General features: G+C 48.6%; 6 protein-coding genes across 6 annotated transcripts; 1 reads left to right on the forward strand and 5 right to left on the reverse strand.

Annotated features, from left to right (window-relative positions):
• Positions 1 to 601: 601 nt before the first annotated feature.
• Positions 602 to 1,321, reverse strand: AFUA_1G16080 (uncharacterized protein; the record flags this gene model as incomplete). Its single annotated transcript, XM_747881.1, has 1 exon — positions 602 to 1,321. One exon carries the CDS (start codon positions 1,319 to 1,321, stop codon positions 602 to 604), a length of 720 nt encoding a protein of 239 aa, XP_752974.1.
• Positions 1,322 to 3,864: 2,543 nt separating this feature from the next.
• Positions 3,865 to 4,272, reverse strand: AFUA_1G16090 (arsenate reductase ArsC; the record flags this gene model as incomplete). The annotated part of the gene is made up of 1 exon (XM_747882.1): positions 3,865 to 4,272. One exon carries the CDS (start codon positions 4,270 to 4,272, stop codon positions 3,865 to 3,867), a length of 408 nt encoding a protein of 135 aa, XP_752975.1.
• Positions 4,273 to 4,920: 648 nt separating this feature from the next.
• AFUA_1G16100 (arsenic resistance protein) lies at positions 4,921 to 6,239 on the forward strand (the record flags this gene model as incomplete). The annotated part of the gene is made up of 4 exons (XM_747883.1): positions 4,921 to 5,188; positions 5,245 to 5,387; positions 5,445 to 5,531; positions 5,589 to 6,239. 4 exons carry the CDS (start codon positions 4,921 to 4,923, stop codon positions 6,237 to 6,239), a joined length of 1,149 nt encoding a protein of 382 aa, XP_752976.1.
• Positions 6,240 to 6,496: 257 nt separating this feature from the next.
• On the reverse strand, positions 6,497 to 7,478 carry AFUA_1G16110 (putative arsenic methyltransferase Cyt19; the record flags this gene model as incomplete). The annotated part of the gene is made up of 4 exons (XM_747884.1): positions 6,497 to 6,650; positions 6,761 to 7,068; positions 7,117 to 7,218; positions 7,281 to 7,478. The coding sequence occupies 4 exons, from the start codon at positions 7,476 to 7,478 to the stop codon at positions 6,497 to 6,499; spliced, it is 762 nt and encodes a 253-aa protein (XP_752977.1).
• Positions 7,479 to 7,760: 282 nt separating this feature from the next.
• On the reverse strand, positions 7,761 to 8,712 carry AFUA_1G16115 (uncharacterized protein; the record flags this gene model as incomplete). The annotated part of the gene is made up of 4 exons (XM_747885.1): positions 7,761 to 7,846; positions 7,959 to 7,996; positions 8,082 to 8,434; positions 8,506 to 8,712. The coding sequence occupies 4 exons, from the start codon at positions 8,710 to 8,712 to the stop codon at positions 7,761 to 7,763; spliced, it is 684 nt and encodes a 227-aa protein (XP_752978.1).
• A 2,960-nt stretch (positions 8,713 to 11,672) lies between these two features.
• On the reverse strand, positions 11,673 to 12,694 carry AFUA_1G16120 (putative arsenic resistance protein ArsH; the record flags this gene model as incomplete). The annotated part of the gene is made up of 3 exons (XM_747886.1): positions 11,673 to 12,062; positions 12,134 to 12,332; positions 12,423 to 12,694. The coding sequence occupies 3 exons, from the start codon at positions 12,692 to 12,694 to the stop codon at positions 11,673 to 11,675; spliced, it is 861 nt and encodes a 286-aa protein (XP_752979.1).
• Positions 12,695 to 13,784: the final 1,090 nt, after the last annotated feature.

Here is a 13,784-nt window from a genome sequence, read left to right on the forward strand (position 1 = left end):
GAGAGGAAATCAGGCACGTGAGGGCTCCAATGAGACAGAGAGCCAGACAAGAGGTATCCCCATACGTGAAACGACTCATCGGGGGGAATAGGTTCTAGAACAGCTGTCTCATGTCCAATCTGGCAATGAGAGATGCGCATATTGCATAGAACTCTAATGGGCGCTCCACAGCCAATTGAGACTGCGGAAATGCTTGGCAGGCACCACATGCCACTGGTTTGTGGACTGCGGTATCACTGAGGCGCTAGGCTATCTTTGGCTTTCACAGCCATGTCCCACCCAATAGTCACCGGCCTCAGCGTACCCACAACTCGCACTACTGCGTGAAAGGAGACTTGTCGGCCTTCCCATTTCCGCATCGATCCACCCCGTTAGATTGTGGCGTTTCAAGGCCAACTTATCTATCTGAATGTTTGTCTCGTCCTTTGAGCGATGGCTTGACAGCACGCTATTCCTCCGCAAGGCACTGCATGATATGCATAGTAACTAGCAAAATAGAATGTTCGTCTTATATGAGATACGTACGTACATTTGGAACTCTTCAGCCGTGATTGACTGCGAAAAAAATGCAAAGCAAACGATACCATACATAGTCGTCTCTTCACATCCACATTGCACGGAAAATGGCCATTTCCAAGAATGGCACTCGGCTGAGTAGTTGTCGAAAGTCAGCGTCGCGCATAAGTATTTCCACGTTCCACGCTGCATAATCTACCAATACAACTTTCAGTTCGTACATGTATTCATTTTCCTCAAATACAAACTTCAGCAGCTCGACAATATCTCCAGTTCGTTCTTCACAGAGCGTAAAGCTTGCCAGCGAGCGAATAAGCCGATAGAGCGACAGAGACAAAAGCGAAACCCAGTTCGTTGTGAAGGCGAGACGATACACCTCGGCGTGGCTTAGAAAAACGCCCGCATAATTATCTGCTGGATCGGTGCTAGGGATTTCTCCATCTTCATCCAAGGGCGCTTCGTCAAGATTCTTCTTGAAGAAAGCACATATATCAGGTAGTTTCGTGGGATGGAAAATATTTTCTCGGTGGTTCAAAGGATTCCACCGTCTTGCACATGCCCGAGACAGCGCCTGGCGGTCGTTGGTTTGGTCGCCGTCGTCCCCGCACGGATCGGCAGTCGGCAACGGAACGGAGTAATCACCAGAATATACGAACTCACAGCAACGACCAAAGACGATCTCATCCACTTGCCCATTTAAGGGAGGCTGAAGTATCTCTTTTGGGAAAGAACCGGCTAATGCTGCATGTACTGAGAACCGTCGTCGGCTCTTACCGATGAAGAAGTCGACTATCCCAGATTGCATGATCCTGGGAATGTGTTAACTGTAAGGGCCACCAGCCCTGCTGGACGATGATAGGACCTTACACATGATAGTCAAGCATCATTTCTGTAAGCAATAATGGACTTGGAAAAGAGTTGGGAGTTGAGGATGGTACTTCGATTGGAGAAAGATATGTCTGCTGTTCAGAGAGCTTGCTCTGGTGGAAAACGTCGAGTGAGAAGGCTGACGCGCGTAGTGTGTGAGATCTCTTAATTATGTTCTTTTTATATGTCCCTCTAACGAGTAATGCCCTTCTATCTTTCTTAACCCTGAAGAGTGCATGATGCCAGGTAACTACGGTTGCGGCTTTTGTGATCCCGCAGCGGTAGCCCACAGCTACGGATCCAGGTCCTAGTGGTCGAACTGGTCATAACTTTGCCCTCAGCGCTGAGGAATCTACTACAGTATAGTCTCCTTCGGCCGCAGCGGGATCGTGATTGAATACCCAGAAGACCGTTACAACGGGTAGCTGTCAAGATCTTAATCGGACTCTTGGCCCAGTGTTGAGCTGAATGAAGACCTTCCCCTCTCCCTCAGTAACTGTGCTGTGAGAGCAAGGCACGTGAAAGGAACACTGGTCCCCCTTTGCGGACATCGGTCGAAGGTCGCACTTAGTTTGAAATCGAATGCAATGCACTCTTAGGCCAGGTAGGAAGAGTATCTTTGAACAATCGTCCAATCTGCGCTTATTTCTCTCCATTTGGCTAGGACTCTATCTGCCTGGTCCCATAACCTTAGTATATGCTTCCACTCCATTTTATGAGTCTTTTGATCCTGCCAGATTATAATACAGGATCGAGCAAAGCCAAATGCTCCCGCCCAATAGTCGCATTGCAACCAGCCTTTCCGGATGGCGCAGGTTCACTAGGAGTTGATATTGAGAATACTGTCGGTGAGCCTTACACTACTGCATCCGTTGGTCAGCGGCTTATGGAGAGTACTCAACTGGAGGATTGTGCCTTAAGGCAACTGGCGTCTAATCGGATGTCCAATCGATCAGTTCAATTGTTGATACCACCACCTCGACTGTGCAAAATCGCTCGGCATCAGCCCCACGACATGTTTTGCATCCTGAAGGCATTTTAAATCCTCATTTTGAACATTCGCAATGGACTATTGTAGACAAGCCTGTCTCCCTTGTCCAAGGCGAACTGTCGAGCGGTCTGCACATTGAAGCGTTTCAACATATCGTGAAGCTCAGCATCATTTGCGTTGAATGTATCAATGCACTATTTACAGAGTGCTGCAGCCGCCTACGAAGAGAAAAGAAGGGAAAGTTTCAGCGGTTCAGCGCGGTCGTTGACACTGTATTGGATGTTTGTCAGCCTTAAGGGAACATATTCTACGACCCCATGGAGACAGACAATCTATTACTGAATTGTGGAGCTATGCAGCGTGTATTCTCCAGGTGCCGGAATCAATTAAGCACTGTTAAATACCGTGAAACCTGGCTTTTGGTGCTTGCCAAGATCGGCTGCGGCGGTTAGCTCTTCAAGGCCACCTGCCTCGACATTCATAACGGAAGCCGAAGAAGTGGGTAGAAGCCACGATAAAAGAACCCATGCAGATTCACAACTGGGTAAGAAAACACGTATAGAAAAATATATTTCTGGTTGCCCTCAGCTGCTTTCGGCTCTTGCAGCCCTATGGCCATGAGTCGACATACAGGGAAAGACTGGACCCTTCGGGATGCTCCGTCGCCAGAGGAAGTCGAGGATGGAATGATGATGGCCGAGAATTTTCTTGCTGACCATCCCTAGGAAAGGCAGAATGCTGAAGAGGTCTGAGATCCCCGCTGATTTAAACAGACCGGGGTTAGTGAAGTAGGATCCCGAACTGGCAGCTTCAGATTCAAACTGCTCCCTCCCTCGCGGAAGCAACCCAGGTAGGTGTATGCTCTCTGTTATTCCCAGTGTGCACAGGTACCCTTATTTTTCTTTCATCTTGTTTATTGACTGGTTCACTAGATACGCGGGCACTTGGCGGTTCTGCTGAAGCTACACAGCAACAGAAAGACGTCGATGCCACGTCTGCGAGTGGCTCCAAGAGTAGCACCCGAGGCATCCTTTCCGTCCCTCCTCCAGCACAAGTTCTTTACTGCATCAAACAAGAGGGTGTCCCCGACTTCTCTCCGACTCCGATCGAAGGGGCAAAACCGTGGAAATGCCTCACGAGGGTTGTCTGTATCCCTCTGGGCTTAATTTAATACATGTAAGGATCCTTTCGCTCTTTACGCTGCATATTTAGGCTGCCCACTCGACGTTTGCTGATACCATAGTTCCATTTATCTTAGGTACATAGTCGTGCCGTGGTCATGTTATTATTGTACTTGTTGGAACAGTTCTACATCAAAGAGTCGACATGTGCGGAGTCCGCGTAACCATCCAGTGCGAGTCAAATGATGAGAGGCCAGATGAGCTGGATCCTCAGCGTAGTACGAACATCTAGGACGGTCGCCAAAAGGCCCACAGCCGGTGAATAGTCCGGCACGACGGCGCACACCGTGTGATAGCGAAGTATGAAATTCAACGGGACTGTAATATTTCATTGATAAGGTTCTCGATTCGATGACGGATTTCGTCACGGATAGGGCGTATAGCATCGAGGCTTTGCCCGGCAGGATCGTCAAGTTCCCAATTGAGGTAGCGCTTTCCTGGGAAGAAGGGGCAAGCGTCGCCGCAACCCATGGTGATGACAACATCGCTGGCCCGGACAGCATCGGTGCTTAGGATTTTTGGTTTTTGGTCGGTAATGTCAACGCCTTCTTCACGCATGGCCTCAACAACGATGGGGTTGATGGAGATGGCAGGGGCCGAGCCAGCGGAGCGAACCTCAATAGCATCACCTGCGAGGTGAGTAAGGAACCCAGCGGCCATTTGAGAGCGGCCGGCGTTATGGACGCAAACGAACAAGACACTAGGCTTGTCGGTCATGATGTCTCTTTCGGATTGCTTGGTGATCGTGGGGTTGTCGTTCTGAATGAAACTTATCAGGAGCTTCTTAGGGTGTCGAGGTCACTAGTAGTATTCCAGAAGCGAGGCGGCGCTTTGATGCGTTATTTGGATAACGGATATTTTTGTGATAGGTAAGGGATGAAGATGGAAGAGAGTAGAAAAGGGGCAGGCGTGGTCTTAAAAGTTACCTACCTTACCTTAGGAATAAGATGGGCCAGACCTACACAGATGTGTAAACTGAAAGGATCAAGGTCGCGCATAGCAATGCTTGGCCATTTTCTGTATTGTTTCCACGGAGTAAAATTAAGGTAGCTGGGCAAATAGCCTGTCCAATCAAAACTTGCTAGTGACACCTTGATGAACATCGGATCAAACTTTTCGGGAGGCAATAAATTGACAAGATACGGTAATATTAAGAATGTCCAATCAGCATCCGCCAGTGACATCCGTCTGGAAACCATTCCGCCGCCGTGATATCAAATGCATTGAAAAGATGAGCAGGAGGAACCACAGCGGTCCGCTATATATCCTGGTTGCGTCTGCCGCCATTTTGATAAGGAATCAAGTGACAGATCAATTTCTCGAGACTTCAAGCCGTTTACGCTCACCAAAGGATTAAAGATCACAATGTCTCAAGCACGTCCGGATAGCATTCCTGACGATGCTAGGCCATTCCCAGCACAAGCTGCCGACATGGAAAAGCAGGGAGAACAGATTTTATCAGACGGGCCCCCAGGCAAGCAATCAGCCTTCAAGAATCTCGGGATACTTGACCGGTTCCTTGCGTTGTGGATTTTCCTCGCCATGGTAATTGGAATCATTCTTGGTAACTTTGTACCTAACACTGGGCCTGCCTTACAAAAGGGCAAATTTGTAGAGGTGTCTGTTCCAATTGGTGAGTACTGCTGGCGACAGACAATGCCCTCTCATCTACTAATACTCCCTCGGCAGCTATCGGCCTTCTCGTCATGATGTACCCCATTCTGTGCAAGGTTCGATACGAGAGCCTGCATCATGTTTTCCGGACTCGTCAGATTTGGATACAGATTGCGTTCAGCATATTCGTCAATTGGATTATAGCCCCGTTCTTCATGGTAGGTTGATCCTTGATTGTGCTGCCCATAAACTCGACTGACGTGCAATCCATCCAGTTGGCATTGGCTTGGGCGTTCCTGCCTGATGAGCCGGAGCTGCGGCAGGGGCTGATTCTTGTCGGACTGGCTCGTTGTATTGCTATGGTAGGCATTTCGAAGCCGTCCTATCCTCATGCTTATTCGTACTTATGTTGTCACTAGGTCTTAATCTGGACAGGGTTAGCAGGAGGGGACGGTGAATACTGTGCTATCCTCGTTGCTGTCAACTCGATCCTCCAAATGGTTCTATTTGCCCCTATGGGGGTCTTTTTTATTCAAGTTATTAGCGGCGATTCTGTCGCATTTGAATACTCCACTGCCGCGAAAAGTGTTGCTGTGTTTCTCGGGATTCCCCTAGGCGCCGCGATCCTCACGCGCTTCACCCTCCGATGGGTTGCAAGCCCAAGATGGTATGATGAAGTCTTTCTGAAATGGGCCAGCCCCTGGTCATTGATCGGGCTCTTGTTCACCATCCTGGTGCTGTTCGCTTCTCAAGGACGCCAAGTGGTGCATCAGATTGTCTCTGTTGTCCGGGTTGCGGCCCCTCTTATTGTTTACTTCGCCGTCGTGTTCTTCGTGACTCTCTTCGTCTCATATAAGATGGGTTTCGGGTATAAGTTGTCGGCGACACAGAGTTTTACTGCAGCCAGCAATAACTTTGAGCTGGCTATCGCAGTTGCCGTTGCGACATTTGGAGCGAACAGCAACCAGGCCCTTGCGTCCACAGTGGGGCCATTAATTGAGGTGCCAGTTCTGCTAGGGCTTGTCTACGCTGTGAAAGTTCTGGCAAAGCGGCTAGCTTGGAAAGATTAGGACTGATGAAGATAGATATGGGTTGCCTCTAGATAGGGGAATACTTCACAATACGCTGAACATTCAGGACAAATAGAATAGAGGGAAGAGCGAGATGATCAACTTGGATAGCATTGTTATCAAATAATTAATCCTTCATTGTTATGTCAGGAGTAAACCTCAGACACTAGTACTCTAAGACATGGCTTACTCGACGGAGGTACTTTTGACAGCATAGATCTGAAAAGAGGCTACCACATATCATTAATGTCCCCATTTTACCAGTACTGGCTCAAAGGAAACTTACCAACCCATTCATTGAAGTCCAGCTCAGCAAACTCAGTTGGCCACTCTTTGCGGGACTCGGCGGGGCCACAGCAACTACTCTGACCCAGATAGGAGGACTGTTTATAGAGATTGAGGTCTGCTTTACTATCGACCATCAGAATATCTCAAGGGCATGTCAGTAGCGAAGATCTAACATCTATATGGAAACTAAGTACGTACCTGTGAATCCTGCGCGATCGAGATATTCTTCGTACTCCACAACCTGGCTGGCCCCTGCAATGCACCCTACATGGAGAGCGATATCGTTAACGATTTTCGGTGGGAGCTCCTTTCTTGCCAGGATGTCGCTGATAGCAATTCTTCCGCCCGGCTTCAGCAAGCGAGCAATTTCCTGGAACACAGAGGGTTTATCCTTTAATGGGATAAGATTAATGACACAGTTGCTGATAATACAGTCAACGCTGGCATCCGGAAGCGGGATCGACGTGATAGACGCCTCAATAAACCGCGTATTGGGCAGGCCAGCCGCTTCGGCGTTTGTTTTCGCGAGATCAACCATATCCTGCTCGAGATATTAGCCCATAGCTCCTCAGGGACCAGAATTGCTAACCCTCGTCATGTCAATTCCAATGGCATTTCCTTCTGGTCCCACCTTGCGAGCCGCGAGAACGTCGATGCCGCCTCCACTTCCGAGGTCGACAATCGTCTCTCCCTAGTTCAATTGTCAAAGGATTAGGACATGTGAGTCCATGACCACATATCTGGATCAGGTACCTGCTTGATATTTGCATATGCCACAGGATTGCCACAACTCAATCCTAGGTTTGCTTTGTCTGGAAGAGCACGTAGATCCGTCGCGTTGTACCCAAACGCCAATGCGATTTCGTCCTCCTTGTCATGGAATGTGACGCGACTGCGTTTGGCAATATCCCCATAGTGAGACTGCACCTGTTGATAGGTATCCTCAGCCATTTCAACAGACTAGTGTGCAGACGATTGTCTGGCAACTTTATTGTTCCATGACGGTGAACCAGGAGGTGAAGCAGAAAGGAAAGAGACAGGGCGACCTTTGACAATATTTGAACTAAAACTATGCAAGCAAATAGCGAAAAGGGTGGAGTGTGTTAGTCTGTATTTATGTCCTCAAGCCAGAGTACAGCTGCGTAAGTCAGGAGTCCTGTACATTAGAAGTGTCACCGCTAACTTGGCTGGTGATTGGCCAGCCGTATAACTGGTATGTCATCACTATACCCCTCAAAGCGTCAACCAGCAAAGACGACACTGATATGTCACCGGCTTCGTATCTATTCCTATTTTCTCTGCAATATCATTCGGTCGGTCTGGCATGATTGGCCATATTCTGTCGACGATCCTTGGAGGGTAAAAAGACGACAGACAAATCTATTGACGTCAATAATTGATTGGAATAACGCAACAGCTGTCATCGTGTACCGTCAATTTTGAACAGATGAGCAAAGAAACAAATGAGACTATTGCATGATCTCGGCAAGGACCGTCAGTAAAACGCAGTTATTGACTCTACAACCTTCCAGAGGAGACCTCGGTGGCATATACCCGTGACGGAGCTTAGTATCCACCTCCAGCATGCTTAGATCCTTCTTATTACAGTGAAGGATAAGCTGAATAGCAACAGCGCAAACTGTTGTGTCTTGTAGAATAGGATTAACCAATCCTATCGTGATATCGCCCTCTATTGTACTTTGGTTATCCAGAGGCAGGTGCTCAAGCAGACGGGTTTGCGATTGTCTCTCCAGTACAGTCGGATCATAGAAATCGGGTATCGGACAGTCCAGCCAAGTATTAAGATCTGTAGATTGCGAGGGCGTAAAATCTACAATCGAAGGCGCCGCAAGCCCAGTATCTGCAACTTCAGGTATCGTAGCGGCAAATCCAAAGCCAAGAGTAACCTGACATAGGTCAGTCTCGGCTTCAGCGAGCAGTACCGAACACCTCTGGTGCAGGCAGTGGATAGTCATACGTTCGGCAACTGCAGGGCCGTGGAGTCAGCGTGCAGTTCAAGGGTGGTCGGCATTGTATTTGCCGCAACGCTGAGACAGGTTTGTATCTCATCTGACGTAACTTCTCGACGCTTCTCGGCGGTATCCTGTCCCCGAACATCATGGCTGAGACCAGTGGACACTAACAGGGCCCGCAGTGCCTCGTTTTCTCTGCGAAGGTTCTCCATCGTAGCCTGCCACCTCCTATCTGCTTGAGCCGCAGCCTCCGCATAGGATGCGATTTTTCTTTCTAGTTCGGCCACGTAGTCACGCTGTCGTTGGCGACATTTACGCTGGTTGTCCCGGATTCGGTTGAGGTCCTCATCCTAGTATGAGTGTCAGATGCTGTGATGGATAGAGAATGCGTCGAGTGTCCTTGCCTTGGTCTTCTGTTTTACGCGTGGCATGTTCGATTGGGGATTAGGGCCTATCAGGAGGTTCCAATAGAACGAGATGGCTAACAAGCTGCGGCCGATGCTTGGAACAGTGGTTGTGCGGAATATTAATGTGCCTGGAATGTAAGTCCGTCTGGCATGTCTGATCAATATCACAATGATCTCCTGTGCCAGACCAAAACGCGGGGGTGCGTATAAAGATTCACTCGCAACGTATTGCTCACTAGCGAATAGGAGCAACATGATGACATACCGTTGCGCTTGGCTTATTATTATTAAGCAGCTTGGCAATCTGAACTTAGCTGTCATGCTTCGGTAACTCGATGTTAGCTCATTCTCAACTGCCTGATCCTAATAGACCGGGCCTTTCCAGTGTAACCGTGTCCATCTGGTAGATTGCATGTAGGAGTTTCGTCAAGTATACGATCCTGATGCGTCCTCACATGGCCCTTTTCAGTGGCCGTCTTAGCGAACGGGAGGAGAAAAAAGCGATCGAGACAAGAAGGACTTTATGACCATCTACATGTGATCAAAATCGCTGTACATACTTTAGGGAGGGTACCCGCTGTAAGCGAAAGGGGGCCATCATGCTTGTATAATGGCAAGGGAGACCGAACCATAACGGCGCCGCCCCTGTAACAGCCGTGTTCCATATCTCTTTTTTCCGGATGTTTCGCTTCTCTCTTGATACGCACATGCCTTATTGATCATTTCCGGAGAGTCCCAGATTCCACGCCGCATAATTGTTTCTGCCCCGGTGCTGTCATTGAGGCACAAGTCATTGGGGGAGGTGCCGAGAAAAATGCAAAGATAGCCTCTGGCTTTCTCCGCTAGTAATAAGGAACCCCATACTGCTGGAGATTTCACTTTTCTCTGTTCTTAGATTCCAATTTCTCTTCCCCTTAGGCAATATACCTACGGCCTACTCCATACTTACCTAGAAATTTGTTGTCTGTTTTCACTTTTCCGCCCCTTGGCTTGCCGTACACGGAAAAAGATGTTTGGTCATTCACGTGGAAGATACAGGATACTCAAAGAGGTCACTGCTAACCAATGATTGGATAGGGTAGGCTAGTTAGCTATTGGCTCTAAGTCAGTTCGTGGCCCACTCCTTGCCACAGTCGCCACCGCATTAAAGTCCTTCCGAACGGAATCTTACCGCTTTTATCTCCAGATAAACGCCCCTAGTTCATGAAGCGTTTTCTTGACGCGCCTCAGAACGGCACCCAATGCATTATACCATTCCTTTAACATGGTCTCCCCCTTCCTCGCTTTTGGCGAATATGAGCAGTAAGAGAACCAAACGCAGAAAGCCCACTGTAAATGTTAGCGAGTCTCAAGACGGGTGCCATAACCATTCTATATGATCTTTTCTAGACTAATAAAGTTACTTCAGGCCGACCATATCACGTCTTCCGTGCGAGTGCGTGAAAACCAACGGCGCTCTCGCGCTCGACGCAAAGAATACATACGTGATCTTGAGCTACGAGTGCGCAGGTTTGAGAGCCTTGGAGTAGAAGCGACACTTGAGGTTCAGGCTGCAGGGAGGAAGGTTGCGACAGAAAATGCCCTCCTTCGGAAGTTACTCAGACGCCATGGGATTACACAAGAGGAAATTTCGGAATACATTAAAACTCACGCAGTGAGATACCCTCCGTGCGATCAATATTCCACAGAGGCTCCCAGCCCAACACCTCGAGGCGATCACCTAGTGAGCCTCGGAGTTGCACAGCGAACCCCATGTCTCCCTGGAGATAATAGTTCCTCGCAAGATGTGACAGTTAGGAAGCTTGCTCCATCTCCCCTGTCGGATTCACTTGCCAAAAGACAGGGTGGTCATCTCGGTGACCAAACTTCCAGTGTGGAGCAACTAACTGCTCAAGGCATTGCGCTTTCTGGTGCTTCCAGAATAGAGCAGTTAAATGACGAGCAATATACAGGCCAATCTATGCCATGTGAGACTGCAGCTAGGATTATTATGACTATGCGAGGCAGCCCAGATATTCGCGAAGTGCGGTCTGAGTTGGGGTGTCACTCGACGTCCGACTGCATGGTGAGGAACATGGACATTTTTGAGGTATTAGATAAATGAGGGTCATTGTCGGGATGAATACGTTCTAGAACAGGCCCAATTTGGATGAGAGATGTGCATATCGCCCCATAATTTATTCCCTAGTGCTGGATGTTCCACGGCTAATTCTGGCTGCGGAAATGCTTGGCATGGCACCCAGGCCTGTTTTGTGGACTGCGGCACCGCTGCAGTGCTCAGCTGTCTTCGGCTTCCGCAGTTGTCGGCCAATCCCTTTGCCATGGACTCAAACCCTTAGATTGATTGTGATGTGCGGATTATGACTGGTTACCCAGAAGAGCGTTATAATTGGTAGCTGTTTAAATATCCTAATATCAGACTCAAGGCGCATTGAATGAGCTCCCAGCTCTTTCCCCCATTTGCGTCGCGCCAACTCCTGTGACTGGCGCTTGCCGGTGGTTGGGTTTGTCATCCATTGTTGCATAGACTCTTCACACACCACATTTGTTGATTCTCTTGATCGGATACCTTCGCACCTACACCTGTACCTCTTTTCCGGAGAACCGCAAAAGTTTCCTAATGCCGTCCTATTCCCACTCCAAGGTGACCTTCGACCGTAAGCGGCCGGAACTGTAAAGTACGAAATGAAGTCTCTGTCAGTATCGTACACCTGCAATGCACGTCATGCGAATGGGATGACTTATGAACCGCTACCGCAGAATCTCTACGCTGCGCTTTTCGTTTCCTTGATCTTCCTGCCCTCTCGCTCACTATACCGATCCGCAAACAGAGCAATATGCGGCCTCATTAGGATCGTGTACTTGACAAACTCCTCCATACAGTCCACCAAGCGGTCACGGTTCCCGCTCGGCATAAGGTGATAATCACAAGGTTGACCTGCATCAGGGAAGTGGGTGTATGCCTTTGGGATGGAACTCTGGTTTGGGATCACAAACATGCGCATCCACCTGCCGAGAAGCCTGAGAGAGTTGACTGCATTAAAGGACTGGGATCCTCCGCATACTTGGGCGATAGACAGTGTCCGGCCTTGGGTAGGTCGAATGCTTCCAGTTGAGAGAGGAATCCAGTCAATCTGGTTTTTGAAGACCGCAGTCTGACATGGTCAGTATCTTAAGCTTTGAACTTAAGGAAGTACTGGCTAAGGCTAATGATAAAGTGACATACCAAATTTCCGTGTTGTTCCGGAGTCACCCAGAGATGGCCATCACTCCACGTGCTCAATTCCCGCAGTTCCCTCACCTTTGGATGGGCATGGTCCACGTCGCTTTTAACTGGTAGACCCTCTGGATTAAAGACACGGACATCACAGCCCAATCGGAAGAGAATGCGACTGGCTTCAAGGGCGACAAGCTTTGAATATGATCTGAGGGCCGCGTTAGCCACTAACCTCGACTGATTGTCCTGTACGATCTCATCCGAAGGAAGCAGACGAGATGATAGATTGCCAAGATACCTTTTTCGCAGTGATCCATACAGAACCAACACCTTTAGTCGTTTCTGGGTCAATCTTAAATCCTTTTCAGCCATATCCAAGACAGTGTCGAGTTCCAGACCATTGGCCCAATCTTCTGCCTGTTGCTGCGCATTCAGGATGAAAGGGCGGTATTTCTTTCGGACTTCTGCATCATCTTCACTTTCGGGAATAGCTAGTGATCTAAATGTTGGTATGTGTGTTTCTTGGTGGCCATTGACCTTCTGTGCTGCACCAGTCATGGAATGGGCCATTCTGAGACCGATAAGACGCGAATATTGAAGAAGCGGGGAAGTAGCGATCTTGGCTCCTCTGATGGCTTGAGGAGTGATAATACGCATAAGGCCAGTGTTCAAGAATGAAGAAGTCTATATCGCTTTTATACGAAACCTGAAAAATGAAGGAAAGTAGACGTTCGAAGTAGGAGGGAAACGAGATATCAAGCCCTGCGTCGATAGATAAGAACCATTTTAACAGATCCCGACATGTCACTCCCTTGGCAAAGTGGATCTGGAGCATGTCATCGGCCGGTATTGATAGGGCCGGAAAGCCAGCTACTGAGTAGGTTTCGCCGTTCTTCCGTTGAAAGAAGGGCCACGTCAAATTTGACGTAGACCGGACATAAAAAAATATTGACAAAACTTTAGAACATTATTTTAAATCTTGATGCAATATCCTCATTCATCGATATATTGTACGTGGCCGAGAGTCAGACCTCTCTAATAACTTGTTTCTCATACCAAAGAGCTCATAAGATATATTATATTGATCGTTCTTGAACAAATCTATACAGTCAAGGGGAGGCTACTGCCAGGCGGATTCCTCATACCCATCCGTCAACTGGGTATACTCTGTTCCTGCAGCCTCCCAGCACTTCATAATCAAGCACCATTTTTGGAAGCAATAATGGACCTGGAAAAGCGCTGGGAGTCGAGGATGGTATTTCGATGGAGAGAAATGAGTCTGCTGTTCAAAGAGCTTGCTCCGGTGAAAAAGGTCGAGTGAGAAGACTGAACAAGTATTGCCTTGTACTCCGTACTTTTCTTAAACCTGAAAATGCATGGTCGTAGGTAATTATGGTTACGGCTTCTGCGGTCCCGCAGCGGTAGCCCACAACTATGGCACTGAGACCCTAGTGGTCGAAGTAGTCCTGATTTTCCCTCAGCGCTGAGGAATCTATAATAGGGCCGGCCGCAGCGGATTATGATTGGTTGCCCAGAAGACCGTTATAATAGGTGGCTGTTTAGATGTCCTAACATCAGACTCATGACCCAGCGCTGAGCTGAATGAGGTCCCAGCTCTTTCCCTCTCCCTCAGCACCTGTGCTGTGAGGGTAAGGCTATG

The sequence above is a fragment of the Aspergillus fumigatus genome, chromosome 1 (genome assembly GCF_000002655.1).
Source record: "Aspergillus fumigatus Af293 chromosome 1, whole genome shotgun sequence".
Classification (NCBI taxonomy): Eukaryota; Fungi; Ascomycota; class Eurotiomycetes; order Eurotiales; family Aspergillaceae; genus Aspergillus; species Aspergillus fumigatus.